Source organism: Marmota flaviventris, chromosome 4, assembly GCF_047511675.1.
Source record: "Marmota flaviventris isolate mMarFla1 chromosome 4, mMarFla1.hap1, whole genome shotgun sequence".
NCBI classification, from domain to species: Eukaryota; Metazoa; Chordata; class Mammalia; order Rodentia; family Sciuridae; genus Marmota; species Marmota flaviventris.
In genome coordinates this window covers 163,976,759-163,996,705 of record NC_092501.1, presented here as the reverse complement: position 1 = coordinate 163,996,705, position 19,947 = coordinate 163,976,759, and the positions used below count along the sequence as shown (strand labels likewise).

At 48.7% G+C, this 19,947-nt stretch overlaps 1 protein-coding gene across 1 annotated transcript in view; it reads right to left on the bottom strand.

The window, feature by feature from the left end:
- Myo16 (myosin XVI) overlaps window positions 1-19,947 on the bottom strand; it is a 403,324-nt gene that overhangs the window by 47,788 nt on the left and 335,589 nt on the right. Inside the window, exon 31 of the mRNA XM_027938777.3 lies at window positions 10,359-11,468. Coding sequence (XP_027794578.3) covers window positions 10,359-11,468 — 1,110 coding nt within the window. The remainder of the gene's footprint in view (window positions 1-10,358; window positions 11,469-19,947) is intronic.

Genomic DNA, 19,947 nt, shown 5'->3' with positions numbered 1-19,947 from the left:
CCCAAGATAGTGCATTATATCTATGCAAATATTCCAAACTCTGAAAAAAACTTTAACCTGTATATGTGTTTATGTGTGAACGAATAAAAAAAATAGCAAGGAAAAAAAGAGTCCTTTCCACATAGCCCAACGGAGTTACTACAACACGTCATTTGATTATGCCCTTTTAGGGATCTCCTTCGTGTGCAGGGTGAGGCTTGCACTGCCTCCCACGGAGGTGGCCCCCTCCTGTGCTGGCACTCTGTCCTGGGATCCAGTTTCCTCTCCCTCCCAGGACAGTGCTGCGGATGGTGCACTGTAAGTGTGGCTGGGAGATCACTTCGTGGGTGGGACAAGCACTTAACAATGAAAGAGGAGAGAATACTTTGAGTAAAACTGGATGTTTCTCTGGCCTGAGGGCAGAGGGGCAGCTAGGGACACACAGTTAGTGTCCCCAGGAAAAACACGACCTTCCTCCTTAGACACACTGGATTCCTCAGGTTCCCAAGTACCACTGCTTCTGAGGGAGCCCACAACCCAAGAGATCCACCACACTTTTTTTCCCAATACATGAATGAAGCTTATCCTTATTTAACTCTTTTTCTAAAACTGAAATACTGAGACAAAATGGTAATACCAAATATTACGGGTACTTTTATCACTTTGGCTGAAGTTGACCTCTGATACTTTAATTCCTGAGAAGAACTTCATGTCCAGAGGCCACGTCATAGAAAACATCTCTGAGAATAGAAGACATTTCTGACGCCATTACGCGGGTCCCCGAGACTCATGCAATCTCTAGACGTGGAAATGCACTCTGGTTAGCAGCTGGACCACACTACTGGGTTTTCTAATGATCATCAGATTAAAAAGACATTTTTATGGTCCCACATCACCATATATAAAACACCACGCCTCTTTCCTGTGTCCCTGTCCCCAACCTCTAAATTAGAGATAATTTCAAGCCCGGGTGAGTGCATGGCGGAGACCCCCTGCCAAGCTGCAACTGCTTCCGTGAAATTAATGTCAACAATTAGAGTTTGCTGTCTGCTGTGACGCGCAGGAGGTCCAGCCAGGCCCTAGTTGTGCCAAGGCTTCCCAAGTGGAAACGGGCTGGGGAGACGGAGCTGCAGGGGCTCCCCGGGACGGAGGGCAGGCAGTGGGCTGGGATGCAGCGGCCTAGGCTCTGTTTCCTGAGGACTGTGTGATATTCTTACGGCAGTTTATCTGTTGACATCGTGGAGGACTTTATTACTAGCAGTTGTAGAACCAGTTAGACACCAAGAGGCAAGGTCAATGCAAATCTCTTGAAGATGGGTCAAAGTTGCTATTTTTCCCTATAGGATCTGCTGCGGGACACTGCTGTCCATCAGGAAGGGGCATGTGCACTGGGAGAAGGGCCCACCCTTCTTGAAGGCAGGTATTTGTCCTCCTCTCCTCTTCCTCCCTGATGCAGTCAAACCCAGCCCATGTTCTTGGCAGGTGACCTTGCCTGAGAAGGACCACTAAGGGGACAGGACTGCACTGCACAGCTGAGGCTTCCATGTGCTTTGGCCCCTGGAGAAGCCCCGCGAGGGCTGCACCCACGGCCTGCCCCAGGTGCAGGCTCACCCACTTCTTCCTGGATTTTCCATCTTCCATGAAAGGAAACGGACAAAACCACAATATGCATATTTTCCTTTTGAAAAACTCTCATGTACCAGTTACACACATGCCTGTTCGACTTTCTTTAAAATGGAAGTTTCTTTCAGAAGATTATGTTTGATTAGGGGCCAGAGTTGGGGACATGGAAAAGCTCTTTTGGGGTTTCTGGGGACTCTGGGCAAAGCACATACTATGTGCCACTGGGTTCCACTGTAGATCGCTGTAGCCTTCCACTCAGCACGTGCCTGCCCGGGGGCTCTGCATGATCTAGAACCCAGCCATTGGTGGGAGAAAACAGTCACATTGTCATTTACTGTCTTATTATCATTGATGCACACTGTTAAACTGCACTGCAGGTGGCCAGCGACTGCCAGTGCCCAGGCTGTAGGGAAGAAAACTGAAGGTTTCAGGGAGAGGCCAGGATAGCGGCCAGAAGCCTAAAGGCTGTCCAGTGCCCAGTGTTGGCGTCCTTGGTCATGGGGTAAGGTACAGTGAAATCAGTTTAGCTAGCTCACTAATGGTATGGAACTTTCCAGTCTAATCTGGGATTAATGATAAAAATGGCTCGGGTCAGGCATGAAGGACCTACGTACTGATGGGTAATGGAGAGATCCGTCTTTCCTTCTGACACTCTAGGAGATCGCTCAAGGCATCTGTCCAGCACCTCTGTGGGAAAGCATCCCTTGTACCCTGTCACTCCTGAGCATCTCTTCACAGAAGGAAGAAAACCCAGGACACAGTACCACGTGGCAATCATGAGATGCAGGGAGTCAGGGAGGTCTTTATTCCCTTGCTTAAGGACAGCTGCTGAGTGGCTTAGAGGACGGAGCACTAGACTGCTCCCTGGAACCCCCAGTGGGAGTTCAATCTGCAATCCAGCGCAGAGACGCACAGCACCCAGCAGCTGCTTCCTTCAGCGGGCTGAAAGCATGAAGAACGTTTACTGTTAGGAGACAATCCACTGCTGAAAGGCCTGCCTTATTTTCAGGGTTTCAGGTAGGGCAGATTCTCCTGCGATGGTGCACCGCACGATAGCCTCGTGTAATGGCTTCTTGGCTGCGTGTAGCTCCTCTGAAGACTGATGAACTACTGATGCTGGATGCACATCTCTGGTCTGACTGACATGCCCATGGCGCAGGTTTATGACCAATGTGTTAAGGTAATTTCCCAGGATGATTTATACAATGCAAAGGGCAATTTTTTGATCAGATTAATCTAAATATTTAATTGTTGTTACTCTCTGCTTGTTTTTGTCCCTGGATCTCAAAGAAAGAGGAAGCACTGTGGCCTCCTGGAAATACCACTGTCCTGAGGCAAGGAATTTCACTTTCACTTTCAGCCAATGTGCACAGAGGGGGCTATGAGCACAGGTCTGACAGTAGTCCTCGGGTTAATGATGTTTGTCACTTTGCTGTCATCAAGTCTTCTCTGTTCACATGATTTACAAAAGCTTGAATTCCTGCGTTTTATTTTTTTCAGAAAGGTACTAGAGAGAGAGGAACCTTTTGGGGTGTCTTTCTCTGTTTGGTCACGATGACTGAAGGTCACTGCCGGCCATCTGCCTTGCCCTTAGCAAGGCTCCCAGCACAAGCTGAGGGCTCATTCAGTACTCATCTAGTTGCTGGGGACCCTGTGCAGGTGCCTGACACCCCCTTCTGAGACTGAAGTTCACATTCCCACCAGGAGTAAAGGCGAGATGCTGGGTGGGCCTTGGCAGGGGATTTCAATCTCAGTTCCCAGGCAGAGCCTTAGAGGGGCCCAGGCAAGGGGACATAGGGGTTCCGAGACCACAGGGGCACTTCTGGGACAGGTGTTAGAGAAGGTGAGGAAGGGAGCGGATGGAGCAGAGGGCAGGAGAAGAAGGTGCTCTCAGTTACAACCTGCACATGGATGTTCTCAGGAACACTGAAAACTGGGCCAGAAGGTCTTATCTGCTGCCCACCCCCCATCTTTTTCTGGTAATAAGTTTCTATTTAACTTAGAAGGGAATTCCTTTCTCAGTCAGGGTCTCCGTATAGTTATTTTAATTTCAATAGTTTTCAGAGACTAAGAATAGCATAATAGAAGTAACTCAGGGGTTGGGAGAATGGAGACCTGTGTTTGATTCCCGGGGGTGAGGCGATTTCTTCCTGTGATTAGGGAGAATCAAGTAGCTGGCCCAAGTCAGATTTCTTTAATGACAGGGACAGGACAGCTCTTCACCTCCTCACAGGGGCGAAGACCTAGGGAGAGAGAGGCTGATGTGCTTGGCCCACACCCAAGTGTCAGCTCTAACTACTATGGAATAGCGCCGTTGGCATGGGACACGGGGCACCTGGGTGCACCCCTTCCAGGGAGGTCACCTGCACACACCTGGAGTCCCTGCGTTCTTGTCCTTTCCCTTCTCTAGCACTTGGCATCCTTTGTAGGAGATACCCTGTGAGTTCCTGTTGAATTCTCACGTGACAGAAGAGAAGCAGTGGAGATTTTTCAGAGCCTTATCATGAAGCCGGTGAGACGCAACCAGTAGAAAGCACGCCTGCTCTGACTCCAAGCAAGTGATGCCTTCTGTCCTCCCTCTCCTTCCCCCACTCCCCTGGCCACCTTCTAAAGCAGCTGTGTATCCAGGACCTGCATTTCCCACCCCGTCTTTGGTCTTCTGCTTACTCTGCCTGTTCCCCGACTTCTGCACCTGGAGAACCTCGGCCACCCACTGCCCGCTCTCTCTCTTCCTGCCCCCTTGCAGCTCTGGAAGGAGGCCCTCTAAGAGGCTGGGGCATTCACAGCTCCCTGTCCTGGCTGCTGAACTCACCTGTACGCACCTCTGAGGCAGTCTCCCTCGTTCCTCCCAGATCCCTGGCATTTTTTGAGAATCTGGTGACAGGTATAAAATCTCTTTCCACAGAAGGTGCATGCACACTGCTGGGGTTCCTGGCCAGGTGGAGTCCAACTCTGGATCCACAAAAGGCCCAGGATCCACTGGTTAAAGATTCACTCACGTTCCGGAACTTCTCTCACTGAAGGGGGATGCACACTCCCTTGTGGTCTGTGAGAGGGCAGAGGCAATGCCACAGGCCTCCATCGATGTTTTTGGATTCTCAAGTTCCAAGCCCTGTGCTTATATGAAGTAAATGCTCATTGGCTGACTCCAAGGGAAACAGGTCTACCGGTTAATGCACAATTTCATTGCATGGATTCTTGGGCATTTAGAAGAAGGTGTTGTAAATTGTGAGGAAAATGGCAAAACGTTCAGAACAAATACTTGGGCATTAAAAATTGTCTTTTCAATTAATTTAGAGGAACAAAGCTTTGTGCTTTCAACAAAGACAAATTTGGCTACTGATAGTTTATAAAAATCCAAAGCTCATTTCTTACCGTAAATGAACAAAGTATCATTTCTACTAGACCTTGGGGAATGAGAAGCACTGAAATGTATAGCTGCAATTCCCAGGCTCAGATATTCTTGGCTACTGCAGAGGGGCCAAGAAAAAATTAATAAAAAATCCTTAGAGAGACATAGCCTCCTCGTATCAGAAGCTGGGTTTACTGGCACTACAAGGGGACACTCTAAGAGCTCATCCTTGCTTAATGTCCACCAGGTGACAGAGGGAGGCCTTCCTTCTCAGGAGATGTCAATCTAGCTTCCCCACAGGACTTCCTCATTCAGAAAATGAGGGAAACTTGATGTTGCTTGGAAATGGTTCTAGAATGCAGGGGAATGCCTTCCTTCCATAAGAGGGAGACTGCTCTGTTAGACAGGAGTGTGGACAGCAACCTACCAGGGAGGAGAATCGCACGAGTGGCTGTGTGCTGCCTCTGCCCAGCCCTTTGTGACTCCAAGGACCCTCAGGCCACCCTCACTTGCACACAGATCAAAATCACCATGGAAGGGAGCTTTGTGGAGCGGGAATGAGCAGCACCTAGGCCAGGCAAAGTCTACACATGGGGAAGGAGCTGTGGAAGGAGCCCTGGGTGCTGAGTGTACAGCCCTCTACCCCATGTCCAGATCCACAGAGACAGGTGACATTCTTAGGCTGCAGTCTCATTTGAACGTGTCAGAGACGAAATGATAATGTTAAAACTTCTACTTCGCACAGCTGGAGTGAGGAGTGGCCCTCACAGATGGCTTGGCATGAGTTGGCCTCAATTTCTGTTGGTGATTCAGAGGCATTTCAGTGACACTGAAGCTCTGGGCTTCTGGTTACTAAACAACGTATAGGTGACTGCACTTGGCACAGACACATCTAAACCTCATAACTGACCTAAGACACAACTGCATTTATTTTTGAATTCAGGATGAGACTGAAATTCTTTTTGAGTTTTGATCTTTCAAACTTGAGTCCCATTTGAATGTAATATTTAGAAATCCACGGTTATTTTGGGCCATGGTAGAAGGGCTGTCTGCATCAGCTGCCCATGCCAGGCACTGTCACTGAAGTCAGACGGGAGCTCCTGGTTGCTCAGTGAATCATTTTATTTCCATCATGAGAAACGGTGCTGTGCTCCCCATGCTCCGGCTTTCGTCGTGAATACCTGTCTCCTGTCAGTGCAGACAAGCGGCATCGCTGTCCTATACTCATTAATGTGACTTAAGGGTATGTCTTTCTCCCCCTAAAGAACATCTGTGGTAGAATATTTATATATTTATTAATAAAATGATTTGATATTGGGATGCTTTTCCAGATTATCCAGTGCTGGCGGAGGGCAGCAGCCAGGAGCAGAGATGAGACAGTGCTGACCATGGACAAGCTCCATCATTCTCTGTATTCTTAGGTATGTTTGAAATTTTACTTAAAGCCAACTCTAGGAAAAAATTCCTTTCAAACCGCCCTCCGGAATAAAAATGCCAAGTGGTAAAACGTGTGTTTATATAATACTCTGACTTCCAAACTCAAAATATTCTTATTTGGAGTGTTTATGTAATCATATAAAATATTTGAAATTCGGGGCTGGGTTGTGGCTCAGTGGTAGAGCACGTGTAAGGCCCTGGGATTGATCCTCAGCACCACATAAAAATAAATAAAATAAATTGTGTCCAACTACAAACTAAAAAATAAATATAAAAAAATTTTTGAAATTAATGTAATTTCCATTTGGTTTAAATGAATCCTATTAAGTAAAAAATGCCATCAGGGCAAGATCCATCAGATGTATTTATATCTCAACTGCTTTTTAGGTAAATTTTCCATCAAATAACTATTTAATCCCCCTAATATTAGGAGACAATATTGTACGTTGTAGTTCTGCTGATGTCCTGAAGTTCCTGTTATGTCTGATGAGCAAGGGTGTCCAGAGTAATGGAACAAGGTTTCTAAGTGCTCTGAGAGTCACACCTTTCCCTAACTCAGCCTAGCTCTCCCTGCTTTCTGCTCCAGACTCTAGAGAGGTACCGCGTTTTTGTCAGCCCCGGAGACCCCTGATCCTGTGCCCTAAGAGCAGAGCCAGGGCAGGTGCTTTCTTTCTTGTCACGAGGGATAAACTCAGCCAAGCCGCCTTCAGCGCAATGGAGCCCCCTAGTGGCCGAACACGCCCAGGTCTGTCCTCAGTCGCCCTTTGGGTTAGGCCTTGTGTTTTTAAACTAAGCAACTGGAAACAATTAGCATAATACTATTAGCCATATTATACCATCAGAGGAAAAGACAGTTGTGAATTAATGGGACTTTGTTTCTGGGAAGGCAGGGACAATGAAACCTTTAGTCCTTCCTCACTAAAGGGCCAAGAGGCCTGAACACTGTTCAGAACCACACATACGCAGAGTGGGAAGGCACGCCTTGGTATTCCCGAGCGTCTGGGACCATTTTCTCCATCCAGACTCTGTGGCTCTTACTTGCTGCACCTCGGGGGCAAACACAGAGTTCTTAAAGCTTTCTCCTGCTCTACTAGGTACAGCGTGAGGGTAGGTAAGGAAAGAGCCACTGGGGACAGAATTACTGCATTCGAGCCTGGCTCTCCTGAGCAGAGAAACTGGAGTAACTGGATCAGTCTCCCTGTGCCTCAGCTTTCCGTAAAAGGAGTCTAAGGGTAGCAGACACCTGCTGGTGGCCTGAGAATCCGGCAGGCTACTGAAGCGCTGCCTGGAATAGGGCGCTATGGGCACCTGCTGCTCTCGTGATTCTATTCAGCCTGGGCCGCACCCATCAGCTTCAAGATCTTATTTTTTTCTGTATGTGGATCTACGTGATTTTTTTTTTTTTTTACGGCTCAAATTGCATATGCCAACAGTCTGCAGATGTGAACTTCTTTGATATTTGTGAGTTTCCAGAACAGTCCTGGTAGGGCTACAGTGAGAGAAGCTCCCTCCCTATGCCCAGCAGAGCACCATGTGTCCCGTGGAACTGCCCACTGTGGGGAATTGACCAGCAGATTAATCTTTGCAAGGCCCTGTCCCAAAGAGGCAACGCAAACATTCTGAATCCTCCTGAAAATCTGCAGGACAACTTCCTCATATCACAACTGTATAAGAAACAAACTGTAATTAATGTAGAGGCCTTGATGGTGAATTAGCCACACACTGGATTATTTGATAAGTAAACTATTTCAGGTGAAAATAAAACGTCTTTAAATACGTAAGGGGGAAAGTAGAAGGTTTAAAACTTGAAAGGAAAGAAACCCCAAGGTAATAGTAACTCAGGAATAACCTCCCTTTAAATCATTTAGAAGAAAATGGATTCCTCCCCTTAGGATCAAACTGTGAGCCTTACAATCAGGGGCAGCTCTAGAGCCCTGCCCTCCCATTAAGCATCCTCCTTCCATATCTTATCTTGACCCCTTTCACCTTCAGGAAGATTAACTTGTACATTTCAAGGAACACCATGCAACTTACTTATAAACTTACTTCCCCATCACAGACCATAAAGAATCCTGCAGTGGTCAACTGTGTAGCTGAGTGTCCTACATCTGTGAGTGGATGACCCAGTCTCCCGGTATTAAATTTACTGTTATTGCTGCCCAAGTCCTAAATGGTTCAAATCAATCTCTTCAAATTGCAAAGTATTTTGTAAAAACCCACAATAGGAAAACAGGTATCTTATAATTTTACAGATGAAGTTTTGGTGCTATATTTGAGGTTTTGACACATGTCCCCAACACTGGCACCAGAGGGACAATGACCAGCAAATTTACACACCAGGCCTGGAGACCTCACCATAATTCTCACTTCCCCTCTGGGATTTCCAAATGATGAGGTCTGTCCACAAAAGTGTTAACCTCACTTTTTTTAAGAGAATAGCTAGAGTCAAGAATATACCTAATTTCAATCTATAGTAAAATGAGGTTTACGAGTTATCAATAAACTTCTAGTTTTTAAAGCAAATCTTGATGTGCTCATTTAATGATCTTTCTCTTAGATTCCATCTTGGTCCTTGGAATGAAACACGACCTGTAAAATTCAAGCATTCTTCCACTTTCAAGTTGAATTTCACCTATTAGTTGCCTACAGTTAAGAAGACATTGTTAGCTAAACAAGCAACTAGCTTTTTGGTCTAGAGAACAAATAGTGAGTAGGTTATCTAGCTTGCGAAGGTTCTTAGCCTCTGCCTGCTTTGCTCTCGTTCACATTGCTTTCTGGATTTTCTAGTTTTCATACCTGAAGTAATTTCTTAATCAAATGATGGAAACTAACATGTCTATGCATTTTCTTTCAAAGAAGGAGTAGGCTAATGCATGAAATGTCATACCATAGGTCAAACTCTTATTTTCAATCCTGCCACTTGACCCCAAAGAGGATATTAACCCCTCCACATTGAAGTTTTACATCTCTAAAGTGAGGATATCCACAGTGGCCATTAGCCTTGGGAGGTAGAGGGTCTAATGGCATCATGACACACTTAACAAGATGTTTACATTAATGTACTTCTTCCTCAACATACAGAATGTTGAAAAAATATCTTGTATAAAAACTGCAATTAAAAAATGACAACATTCTTTTTGATTATTAAGGGCATCTGCAAAAGCAGCATGTTTGGTACAAAGGCAACCTCATGTGAATGAAGTGGTATGTGTCGAAGTACTTTCAAGAGATTAGCAAAAATTTCTCTTTGCATTTTTTTTTCTGGCTACATTCTGCATTTACAGTGACACAAAATAAACGTTGTTTTTTTTTTTTTTTTTTAACCAAGCAACAGCCTCTGGCTGTAAGAACCTAATGCGGAGCTCATCTGAGTGGACCGTCTCCACTGCTAACTTTGCCTTAGGTTGAGTGGATGAGGAGGAAACAAAACAGAATCAGCTAAACTGTTCCTTGGGTGGTATATGGAAGAAGAACTCAGCTCATCCCCAGAACCTAAGGCGAGTGGTATTCCGTGAAGAGTGCTGGCTGAACAGGTGATCATCCCAGATGTCCTGGGGCAAAACGAGGTGGATGATAAGGCCACTAGGGTTAATGATGATATTGGCAATATGATGTCACAAAAAATAATACCATTTCCACGTTATAAGGAAGTGTTACAGGAGAAAGAAACCTAGTTCCAGCATGAATCAAGCTATAATTTATTAAATCCGGTTTTAGTGCTAAGTATCTCTGTATTATGAGACTTTACCGTCTTATTCTGCAACGTGGAAATGCAAATTCCTACCACTTGTCCGCACTGGTTGCAGAAGGTTTTCCCTTGACATCTGCTCTGAATGGCCGGAGCGGGCCTGGACTCCGCTCGCGAAGGTTCTTAGCCTCTGCCTGCTATGCACAGGCACCGGCACCCACCCTGGCACCCACCCGGGCTCCGCGCCCAGGCGCACCAGCCCCAGGGGGGTCGGCTCACCTTCAGCTTCCCGGATCTTCCTCCCCGCGGCCGACTTCCGCAGCACGCTCCTTCCCGAGCTGAAGAGGCTGGCCAGCTCGTCCAGAGGGCTGGACAGGGGCCTGGGGTTCGGGGGGCTGTAGGGGGCCGGGGCGGCGGCCCTCCTGTGCTCGGCCCTGGCTGCCCGGGCCGGGGACTGCGGGATCTTGGCGAAGGAGCTGCAGGGCGCCGCGCTGGGCTTCGGGGGCGCCCTGGACGGCTCGGCCCCGGGCGGGCAGGCGAAGTGCGCGGGCGGCCGGCAGGCGGGGGGCGGCCCCGGGGGCGGCGGCGGCGGCGGCGAGGGCGGCGGCGAGGCCTGGCGAGGGCCCTCGGACACGGCGCAGCCCGGGGACGCGGGTCTGTCGCCGTCCCCCTTCGGGGCTTTGGAGTACTGCGGCGACAAGGGACTGGAGCCCTCCGACTGCACAGGGTACTTGAGGTTGGTTTCCAGGACCGGCAGCTTCTTCACCTCCAGGGGCGTCAGCGGCGACTCGTCCGAGGCGGGGGAGCAGGTCACTGGCGTGGGCGGGAAGACCAGGAGCGGAGGCCGGTGGGGGAGCAGGTTGGGGAAGGGGGGCGGGATGTCGCACGTGTCCTTCAGGGGCTGGCAGCTCCCCTCACCAGCCTCCAAGGCCAAGGCTTTCCGAGTGTCCGAGAACAGAGGCGAGGCGGACAGGAAGGACACCATGCCCAGGCTGCCGCCCTCCTCGGGCAAGAAGTACTTCATCTCCTCGTACACGGACTCGCCCTGGTCGGGGCTGTCGGCCTCGGGGCCGCCCGCCCTGGCCGCGTTCCCCACCATCTCGATGTACACAGGCTCCGTGTCATCATCCTCGTCGCCCTGGGGCAGTGGCAGGCGCAGTGGCAGCTGCGGGGTGCACTGCGGGCCATCAGCTGGGCAGGCCCGCTGGGCGCCAGGGGTTCCGGGGACCTGGCGTGCACCTGCCTGACACATGGCGCCTGGGGGCCGGGGGCCCCAAATTTCCTCGTAGGAGCCGCTGAGCTTTGTGTTGGGACTTCTCTTTGGCTTTCGAGGGGGGATCTTTTTCATGGTGCTGTAGTCATCACTGTGGGGTCTGGGTCGCGTCAGAGCTGGAGGAGAAAAGAGGGAGGGCAGTGTGAGCAAGACTCCAGCCAGCGGCCAGGACCTGAGCTGGCTGAACTGTCCCTCCCCCAGGCTCGCCTTGGTCCTCAGAGCCCCTGCACTCCAGCTGTGGAAAACCCAGGCCCCTCCACCCACTGGAGCCCCACCAAACCAGACCTCCCCAAAGCACCAAGCACCCTGGCTTTTGATATTGCAGGAGGAGGGCTTCCACCCTTTGGGGGTGATGTCCCCAGGACAGGGAAGCACAGTGAGTTCTGTGCTGTGTTAGAAAGTGGTGCAGGCTACAGAGACAGGAAGCAGTAGGCCAGAGTGAGGGTTCCAGAACAGGTGGGTGGAGCGGGGTGGAGTGGTACAGAATGTGGTTTTAGAAGAAGTCTTGGGCAACTCCCCAAGCCTCAGTGAAGACAGCCTAAGAGTGACATTATTCACTATCTCAGAGGAAGGGCATGGATAGGTCTGTGTGAAAAGTACTTAGCTCAGGCCCTGGCACACTATAATCACGAAACAAATAGGTCCATCCTCATGGGAATGGAAGAAAACAAAGTTCATTTCCTAGCTCCATGGCCATCTTCAAAAGCCAGTGTTACATGAGGCTTCCCAAAGCCATGACACTCAAGAACAGAATATACCCCGCGTGTGCAATGTTCTAATAAGCATTGTCCTGATGACTTTCAGTGTGCTGAAACACAGAGGGCAGAGCTTCTCCTAGAAATAGAACGCACCAACCCCACTTTTAATATTAGTATTATAGATTTCTGCAGTCATGAATAATTTACAGGATTTGTGACAGATGGTATTTTCCCAAACTGGTTTCAATATTTTCAGTCCCAAATGCTCTTCCTGAACCTTGAACCTGGGAGGTCTTTGGCTGCTTCAGAGAAGAAGATGTTGGAGAGATGTTGCCTGCCTCTGAGGCCGGGGCACACGCAGTGCAGTCTGCCTTTTCACCCACCCTCCTGGACCCATGGTGTGAGAGCCCTGATTTCTGCATAAGAAACGTGGACACCCTGAAGCATCCCTGCCATGGGGAACCTGTGGAGAGGCCACTTGGAGGAGAGGGAGAGGCCAGAGGACCCATCTGCTCCTGCCTTCAGCTGTCTGATCTTTCCCATCCCAGGCACTGGATGTGCAATGAACCTCCTCCTCCAGGGACCCCGGAGTTCAGTCACATTCTGGAGCCATAGGACAGTACTAAAGTCATCCTTGCATCTTAAGACACGGAGTCCTGCACAGACGTGGTACCTACAGGGCACTGCTGCTACCTAAAAAATGAAACGTGTGGCTTGGCTTTGGGAAAACAGATGAGTCTTGAAGAGACAATCAGCAGAAATGGGGGGCCCTCAGGAAAGCTCTGGGTGAGGTTCAAGGGAGGATGAGGAGGGAAAGTCCGGCAGCAGTGTCACCTGCAGGAATGGCAAACAGGAGACCCACTTCGTGACTGGGCCACCAGGCTAAGGAGACTGTCAGGCAGTGTCACAGCTATCTCTGGGATTCTTCAAACCACCTGGAACAGAACATGAGCGCGAAGAGATGGGCAAAGAAGGAGCCATCGTCACGAGGGAGCCAGGACCTGAAGGATCTGAAAATAAAATGGTTCTCACTGTCGGCTCTCCAGATGGCAGAGATTCTAAAGCTAAGAAAGGACCTCCCAGCAGACAAGAAATTCAGGGCATTTTCAGGAAAACACGATCGAAAGAAGAAGCCAAGCACATGCTGTGGAGACATTTATTAAAACATCCAAAGACACAAGGTGGTGCTTCACTGACTGCTCAGGAAGCAGAGCCACAGGACCCTTCAGAACTTCAGAGGCTTGCCTCAAAGAAATAAGGCAGAGAGCCCCAAAGAGAGGAGAGGTTCCCCCGAGACTTGAGGACATGTGCTCTGACTAATTAAGCGCAGTGTAAACACATTTAGAGGAAATTGAAAGCACTCAGAGGAGACGCACCGGGTGCCCTGAAGGGGCAGAATCCACAGAGAGAGAAGAATCCTGCTGTCAGAACTTCGTGAGCAGGAAGCAGGCTAAGAGAACCCCCAACCTGCACCAAACCTAAGACCCCTGTGGAGAAAGAGTTACGACTCAGCGAGCGAAACAAGGTTCCAGAGCCATGGAGAACCCCTCCAGGCACCAGGACGGCCCTCCTCAAGGCCCTGGCAACATGTGCCCAGCGGTTGCTGAGAGCTGCATGCCAGTCCCTTTTGGATCAGGGGCACACACAACATGGCCATCTACCTGTCCCTTCAGGGTACACTGGTCCCGGGTACGGGGCTAACTAGTCTTTTAGGTCACAGCCGTCATGTAGAAGGCGGCATTCTTGAGAAGCTGTCCACCTAAGGAGCCTTGCCTGATCTCATTTGGAGGACGAGGTCTTCTCCTTGATCCTGAGCCTGGTGCCACGACAGAAGGAAGCTTCCAGGAGCTCTGGGGAAGAGGTGAGTGTACTTTGTGTTTGGAGGGATGTGAACTGTGTGTCCACAGGGTGGAATGGGGCAGATCGTTTTTCCCCAAAAAACAGGCCACAGCAGTATTTCCAGTCCTCTCAAGAGGTAGAACCTTTGTCTCCTCCCAAACCTGGATGGACCTCTGAGATTACCCTGATGGTCAAAGACCGTGACAGAGACAAAACAGGCCTGCTCATGACGAGTGCTCCCCCGTCACCTCCCTTCCACCTCCTAGAGCGCACGCCTTTGTGGGACTGATTCTCCAAGTAGCAAGTTCAATACATTGAAGCCAACATGCTGCCCAGCGAGGAGGAGCCGCCACCCAGATGCACATGCCCCAGGTGGCTGAAGCCCAAACCTGGGGTGACCAGCTCTTTCTTAGATTTCAGCCACCTCCTGGTATCTCCAAGAAGGATCCAGAGTGAGAACCACCCAGAGAAGCCCCTGACCCCCACAGATGAGAGAGAAAGTAAAGCCATCCTTATCTTATTTAAATCAGTGCAGTTTCCATGGGCCGTTGACCAGTAGTGGATCCCTGGTACAGTGTTCCCCACGGCCTGCTTTGGACGTGAACAGACTTTCGGTTTTGAACTGCTGCACATAGTTAGGGTGCTTGTCAGGAGGCTGCAGAGAGCCAGGGATCTCAGCCCAACAGCCTGGATGAAATCCTAGCCCTGTGACGTTGGCCATGTCACAGCCTGCTCTCGACCTAGTGTCCTGGTCTGTACATGGATCATGATGCTAGCTCTGCAGCATTGGCCAGCTCTGAAGACTGAAGATGCTTAGCACAATGTCCCGCATGTAGTGACCCTCAGAAGGCTGTCCTTGTACATTAGTCCTACTGCCCAGGTGGAAATTAATCATGGCAGACAGGGTAGGTTCCTCAGAGTATGGGTGGAGCTTCAGCAATGCTGGACCCCTTAGGTGCTGGACTGACAGGTTCCTGTCCCACTAACTAGTACATTGGAGTCTAGGCAGGGGCGGGGGAGGGGGAGGGTCAGAATTGGAAATTTCATTCTTCATAAATTAAAATTAGAAAACCAGAGTCGAGGTTTGGCTTTGCAGTTACTTCTGGGTTTGCATGTGTATGTGGACATGTGAAAAGTTTATTTGCAAGCATGGATTTAAGGGCTATTGACAATCTACAATAAGAGATTTCTTTTTCTTGTTTTTGTTCAGTTCTAAAATTCATGTACAAAACATTTGCAACTACTTGACGATGCTGATGAAATGGAATCAGGAAGCCCTTCCTTCTCGCAGGGTGACTTTAGGGCAAGATTTGGAGTCCTACCGGCAGCTGAGGAGCTAGACTTGCCATTCCCAACCAAGCTCAGTATTTCACAAACTCGACTCTCATCTGAGCTCCCATATGGACTCGGGCCATATTTAAGCTCTGTTAGGAGGGAGACAACTTCAAATACAAAGAGCCTTCCTCTTGGATTTCTTGCTAAGGCCTGTTGGTGACTTCTAACATCTGCACCAGTACTCAAATCACTTGGCCTCTTTCTCACTGAACATCAGATACCTGTTTATTCAATGGAAAAAGGAGGAATGAGAAGCTCATGAGTCAAGAAAACCCGTGAGTCTCTGTAAGTGGTCTCCATCGCCAGCTCCCCCAGTGCGCTTCTTCTCAGACTGGGAGTTGGCTCTAGCACAGGACCTGGAACACCCAAGGTGCTCCCTTAAGGGCCGGCTCACTGAGCAGTCAGCCAGCTGCTTGCATGAGGGAGGGCGGAATGGCTTTACAGCTGGCTACAAATGAGACAGAAAGGGCTTCCGCAGAGTTGTGGTATGCTGGGGAGTTCCCCCCTGTTGGTGGACCACGCATGTGCACCACTGGGCATGCTCATGTGTATAATGCTGCTGCTAAAATGTCCTTCCTGAACCTTCTGTGGTTCCCTCAGAGGTCGGTCACTCTTGGGCTCTGTGTCCACAGCATCCTGCTGTCATTACTCTTATTCTGCTTATCTCCAAACCTGCTTGCCCATTTATAGGCTCCATAAATGGGCTCATGGCACCCCCTGGATTATGTGTGTTAGGTGGCTGGCTATGTTGTGCAGCGTCTTCTGTGATTCCCAGTAACATGTATCTCAGAGCCATGTTCATGGAAGGCCTGATTTCTGTCAAATTTCAGGTGATAGAAGAAAATAAAGGGGCTTCTACTCAACATGCACTGATAAAGTGCACCTCACACATCTTGAGCAGGTGCACTTGAACCTTGCCAATTGTGTTCCTATTGACAAGCAGGAAATTTGTTGTAATGAGAACAGCACAAATATGTTTCTGTAACATATATATGCTCATTCACTATTTATTGAATGCTTTCTAGGTGAGAAGTTCTGTTCTAGAATCAAGATATAAACAAGACAGCAGGGGGAAAAATGAAAAGAGACAGAATGCATGTCTAAATAAAGCCACAGAGCTGAACCATTATTTTATCTGTATCTTTAGCCAGTGTTTTGTGGAGGATGGAGTTGTACAGCAACTTTCAAACAGGTTAGGGGCTGATTAAGGTGCTTGTCTCCAAGGCAGTGGGCCCCTGGGACCTGAAGGGAGGCTGTGTGTGGAAGTGTCCTCCCAGAACCAATCAGGGGTGAGAGCTGCAGGAGCACCCTGCCTCTGTTTCAGCTGCAGCAGCGGTCACTCAGCAGGCCCTCCTCCACCACATCATTACTTGAGCTCCATTTCTCACTTAGGATTTAGGGCTCAGTTCACCGACCCTCATGGGCATTGTGAACCATCTATGACCTTGGAGCTTTGAGGCCCACTCCCTGTGTCCCAGGAGATTGGGCTCTGCCCCCTCTTCTTTATTCCCACAGCGAACCTGTGCTGTGGGTCACTGTTGCTGCCCCTTGATTCACATGGGCCTGGAAAGCCCTGGTCACTTCTGCAAGGCCACAAACAGACTCTCATTTCCCGTGCTGTTGGAAGGATGTGCACTGTGTGGGGAGGAAGGCTGACCTGTGGGCACAGAGTGACATCAGGAAGAGGGAGGAGCATACTGGCTAGGAGCTTCCTCCAGGAAGAGGGAAAGTGGGCCTTGACCTTCCTTCCCCAGCCACTGTTTGCTAAGGTAAACCCCAGACTTTGGGAAAAATGGTTCTTTCACATAATTGACATAGCTTGTTAATAGTTTGCAAAGAAGTGCTAAAATTTATTGGTCTGTGAATTGATTCATGCTTTTGAGGTAGTGAAATAAAATGAGCTCTCCATACTGCTGTTCTTTATTGCAACCCTGTTGATGAGCTGACAGCCTATAGGAAAGGCATGTGCCAAGAGGAACAAGACCAAACCCAAAGACAACCTGGAACAGCCTCATTACCAGTTCCTCTGCAGTCCCTGGCCTTTGTTCACCAATCATCTCCTTTCGCTTTGCAGCCTCTGACTTGATTAACAGCTTTATGTGCAAAGGGAAAGAACTTGATTTCTTTTTTAAATAAGGCAAACAGAATGGCCTTGGTAATCTACAAACCCTAGCTTAGGCCTTGCTCTTGTGAAACCAGGGTTCACAAAGCATTTTAAAGGGTGACTGTATGTTCTTCCTACCTATTGATAGAAATGAGGAAGACTGTGACTTGTTACTAGGGGCAAAATAACCAGCTCTTTGGTAGAAACATGGCATGTTTAGGATGACAGCTGTCTAGAAGGGCTTTCTGTGATGGTGGAAAGTTCTATGCCTGTGGCTATCTAGTGCTTGGAATATGGCTGTTGGCTGAGGACAGACATTTAAAATCACAGTTAATTTTAGCAACTCTCAGTTTGAATGGCTGCATGTGCCTATTGGCCACTATGTCAGCAGGCACAGGTTTAGATTGTGCTGAAATTTTTGGTACTGAAGGAAGTATCTAAGATGACTCAGACACAAAAGTATAGTGTCCCACTCCTGTCACAAGAGTATAGATGGGACCAGAGCCACTGTAGCTTCTGGCTATTTACTTATGGGTGTAGGTATTTTTTGTGACCAGAAATCTGGAACACTGACACGTTGAGAGACTTAAGTCCCTCACGGCCCTTTCTGACTTTGCAATCCTACACAACTTAACCAGCAAACGTGCTTAGGCAGCTTAATTTTTAAATTGTAAGAATATATTTAGAGCATTTCCCAAAGTGCAGAAATGCATCTCTGTTCCCAGGAGACCCAAGACTTTCTTTTTGTGGTTGCAAAGTAATCAGTATTAGGAATTCTGTGTTGTAAGAAGGAATGCAGGTTGTAGATGGTAGAAAGGGAACTGTGTGCCTCCTCGCCCTCTCACAGGCTCCTACAACAGAGCAGAGTTGGGGAAATTTTCTAAGCAACTAATGGCCACATGTGAGCTGAAACCAGGTTCCAAGAAATCAAAGTGTACGTAAGCCCCTTACGGGTCTAAGGAAGGTGTCCTGGTGCCTTGTGAGCAGCAGAAAGGACTTTCAACAGTTTTGCGCCTGCAGTCTTGCACCCTGCTTCCCCTGCATTCTCTTTCCCACCCTCCCCCTCCCCCCTTTTTGGTCATTCACCTTTCATCTGCAGCTTGTGCCTCCTGAGGTCTGAGTCGGCCTTCTTAGTTGACGTTGTTTTCTGCCCACGTGGAAGACCTTACACTCTGTTTTGAGCTCAGCCTCTCCTATCTTTTCTCCTTTCCTAGTCCCTCGACTGTTGATGCCTGACCACTCCAAAACCTCAACTGCGGGGCAGGGGCCCTGTAATGAGCATGCAGGCCTCCGGCTTTGTGGGACTGCTCAAGCTACTCTGTGGCCTGCTGAGCTCGTTCACAGAGCTACCTCAGTGTGCAAGTGTGGACAAGGCTCCACTCTGTATACACTGTGATTTTCCATCTTACTTTGTATTTTTTCTCATACTGTCCTGAATGTTCATTTCCCATTCTCCCTACCTCACTAGTCTTAAAATCTTAGATATGATTCTTCCTCACCCACAGTGCCAAAAATTCTCTCCCCTAATTTCAGTCACTACTTTCTGAGATCTGCACTAGAAGCTCTGCACAGAGGTCTGACGGCGTAATGGTGGTGACTGTCTGTAGCACTCTCCAGGGGAGCACACTGCCGGCCTGTTCAATAGGAGCTTCCCCCTGTGTGCTGCACATTAGGGCAGCACCCGACTTCCTGGGAGGAAAGTCCTAACTCTCTCTGTCTCTCTCTATCTAGTGGCGTCAACTGGGAAGAATGTCCTCCACGACCCCTGGATGTTACGTTCCAGCTCTTGCTGTTGCCTCTGTTACAGGATGCTGCAAATAGGTACCATCTCTGCTCACCACAGAGGTAGGACACGGGAATTTCTCCTACACCTACACCTAAGTGTTGCTGTTACATGATTTGCATGTTAAAACAACTTTTTTCCTTGGTAGTTAAAAATTCCCCTAAATATCGATTCTTTCTTACAGTCACGAAGGAGAAGTAGTTCAAAGAAGAAGCCAGGATGTTCCTGTTGCTTAAGGCTTCTGTCCCGTGGTCAGAAGCCAGGGCCACTTCCAGGATCCTGCATCTTGTCCCTAAGTGGAGCATATTGTTTTGCTGTGTATTTGGTTATGCTGTTTTGCTATATATTTGGTTCATCTTATTTTTTTTTTTTAACTAAAGGAACTGTGTTTCAGTTGTGTTCAGAAGCTGTTTCCTCCCGAGATCTACTCAGTCATTTCATTTAGAATCCTGCCTCCTGTCCCTGCCCTCACTTCCACCCCGGCACTGGCACTAGTTATCTCTGTCTACAGCAGAGGCCTCTTGCTAAAATCCTCATACATTGACTTGCTTACTGTGTCCACATCTGTTCTTGCTTGTGGAACGTAGGCTCCATGAAGGAAGATACCATACACGTGTGTGCAGAGAACAACGGGGCCCAGCCCACAGCAGATGGTCAGCCCACTGCTGTTCCTGAATGGTCTGACGAAGAGCACTTCCTGTGTTAGTCACAATTCTAAACATGAACAATTAAGCCATAATTGTAGCACATGCTAATCCATGAGAGACTGTATGGAGAGTACACTGCAATTACCCCTTTTTGCATAAATATTTCAAGACCATCAGTGCAAAGACTTT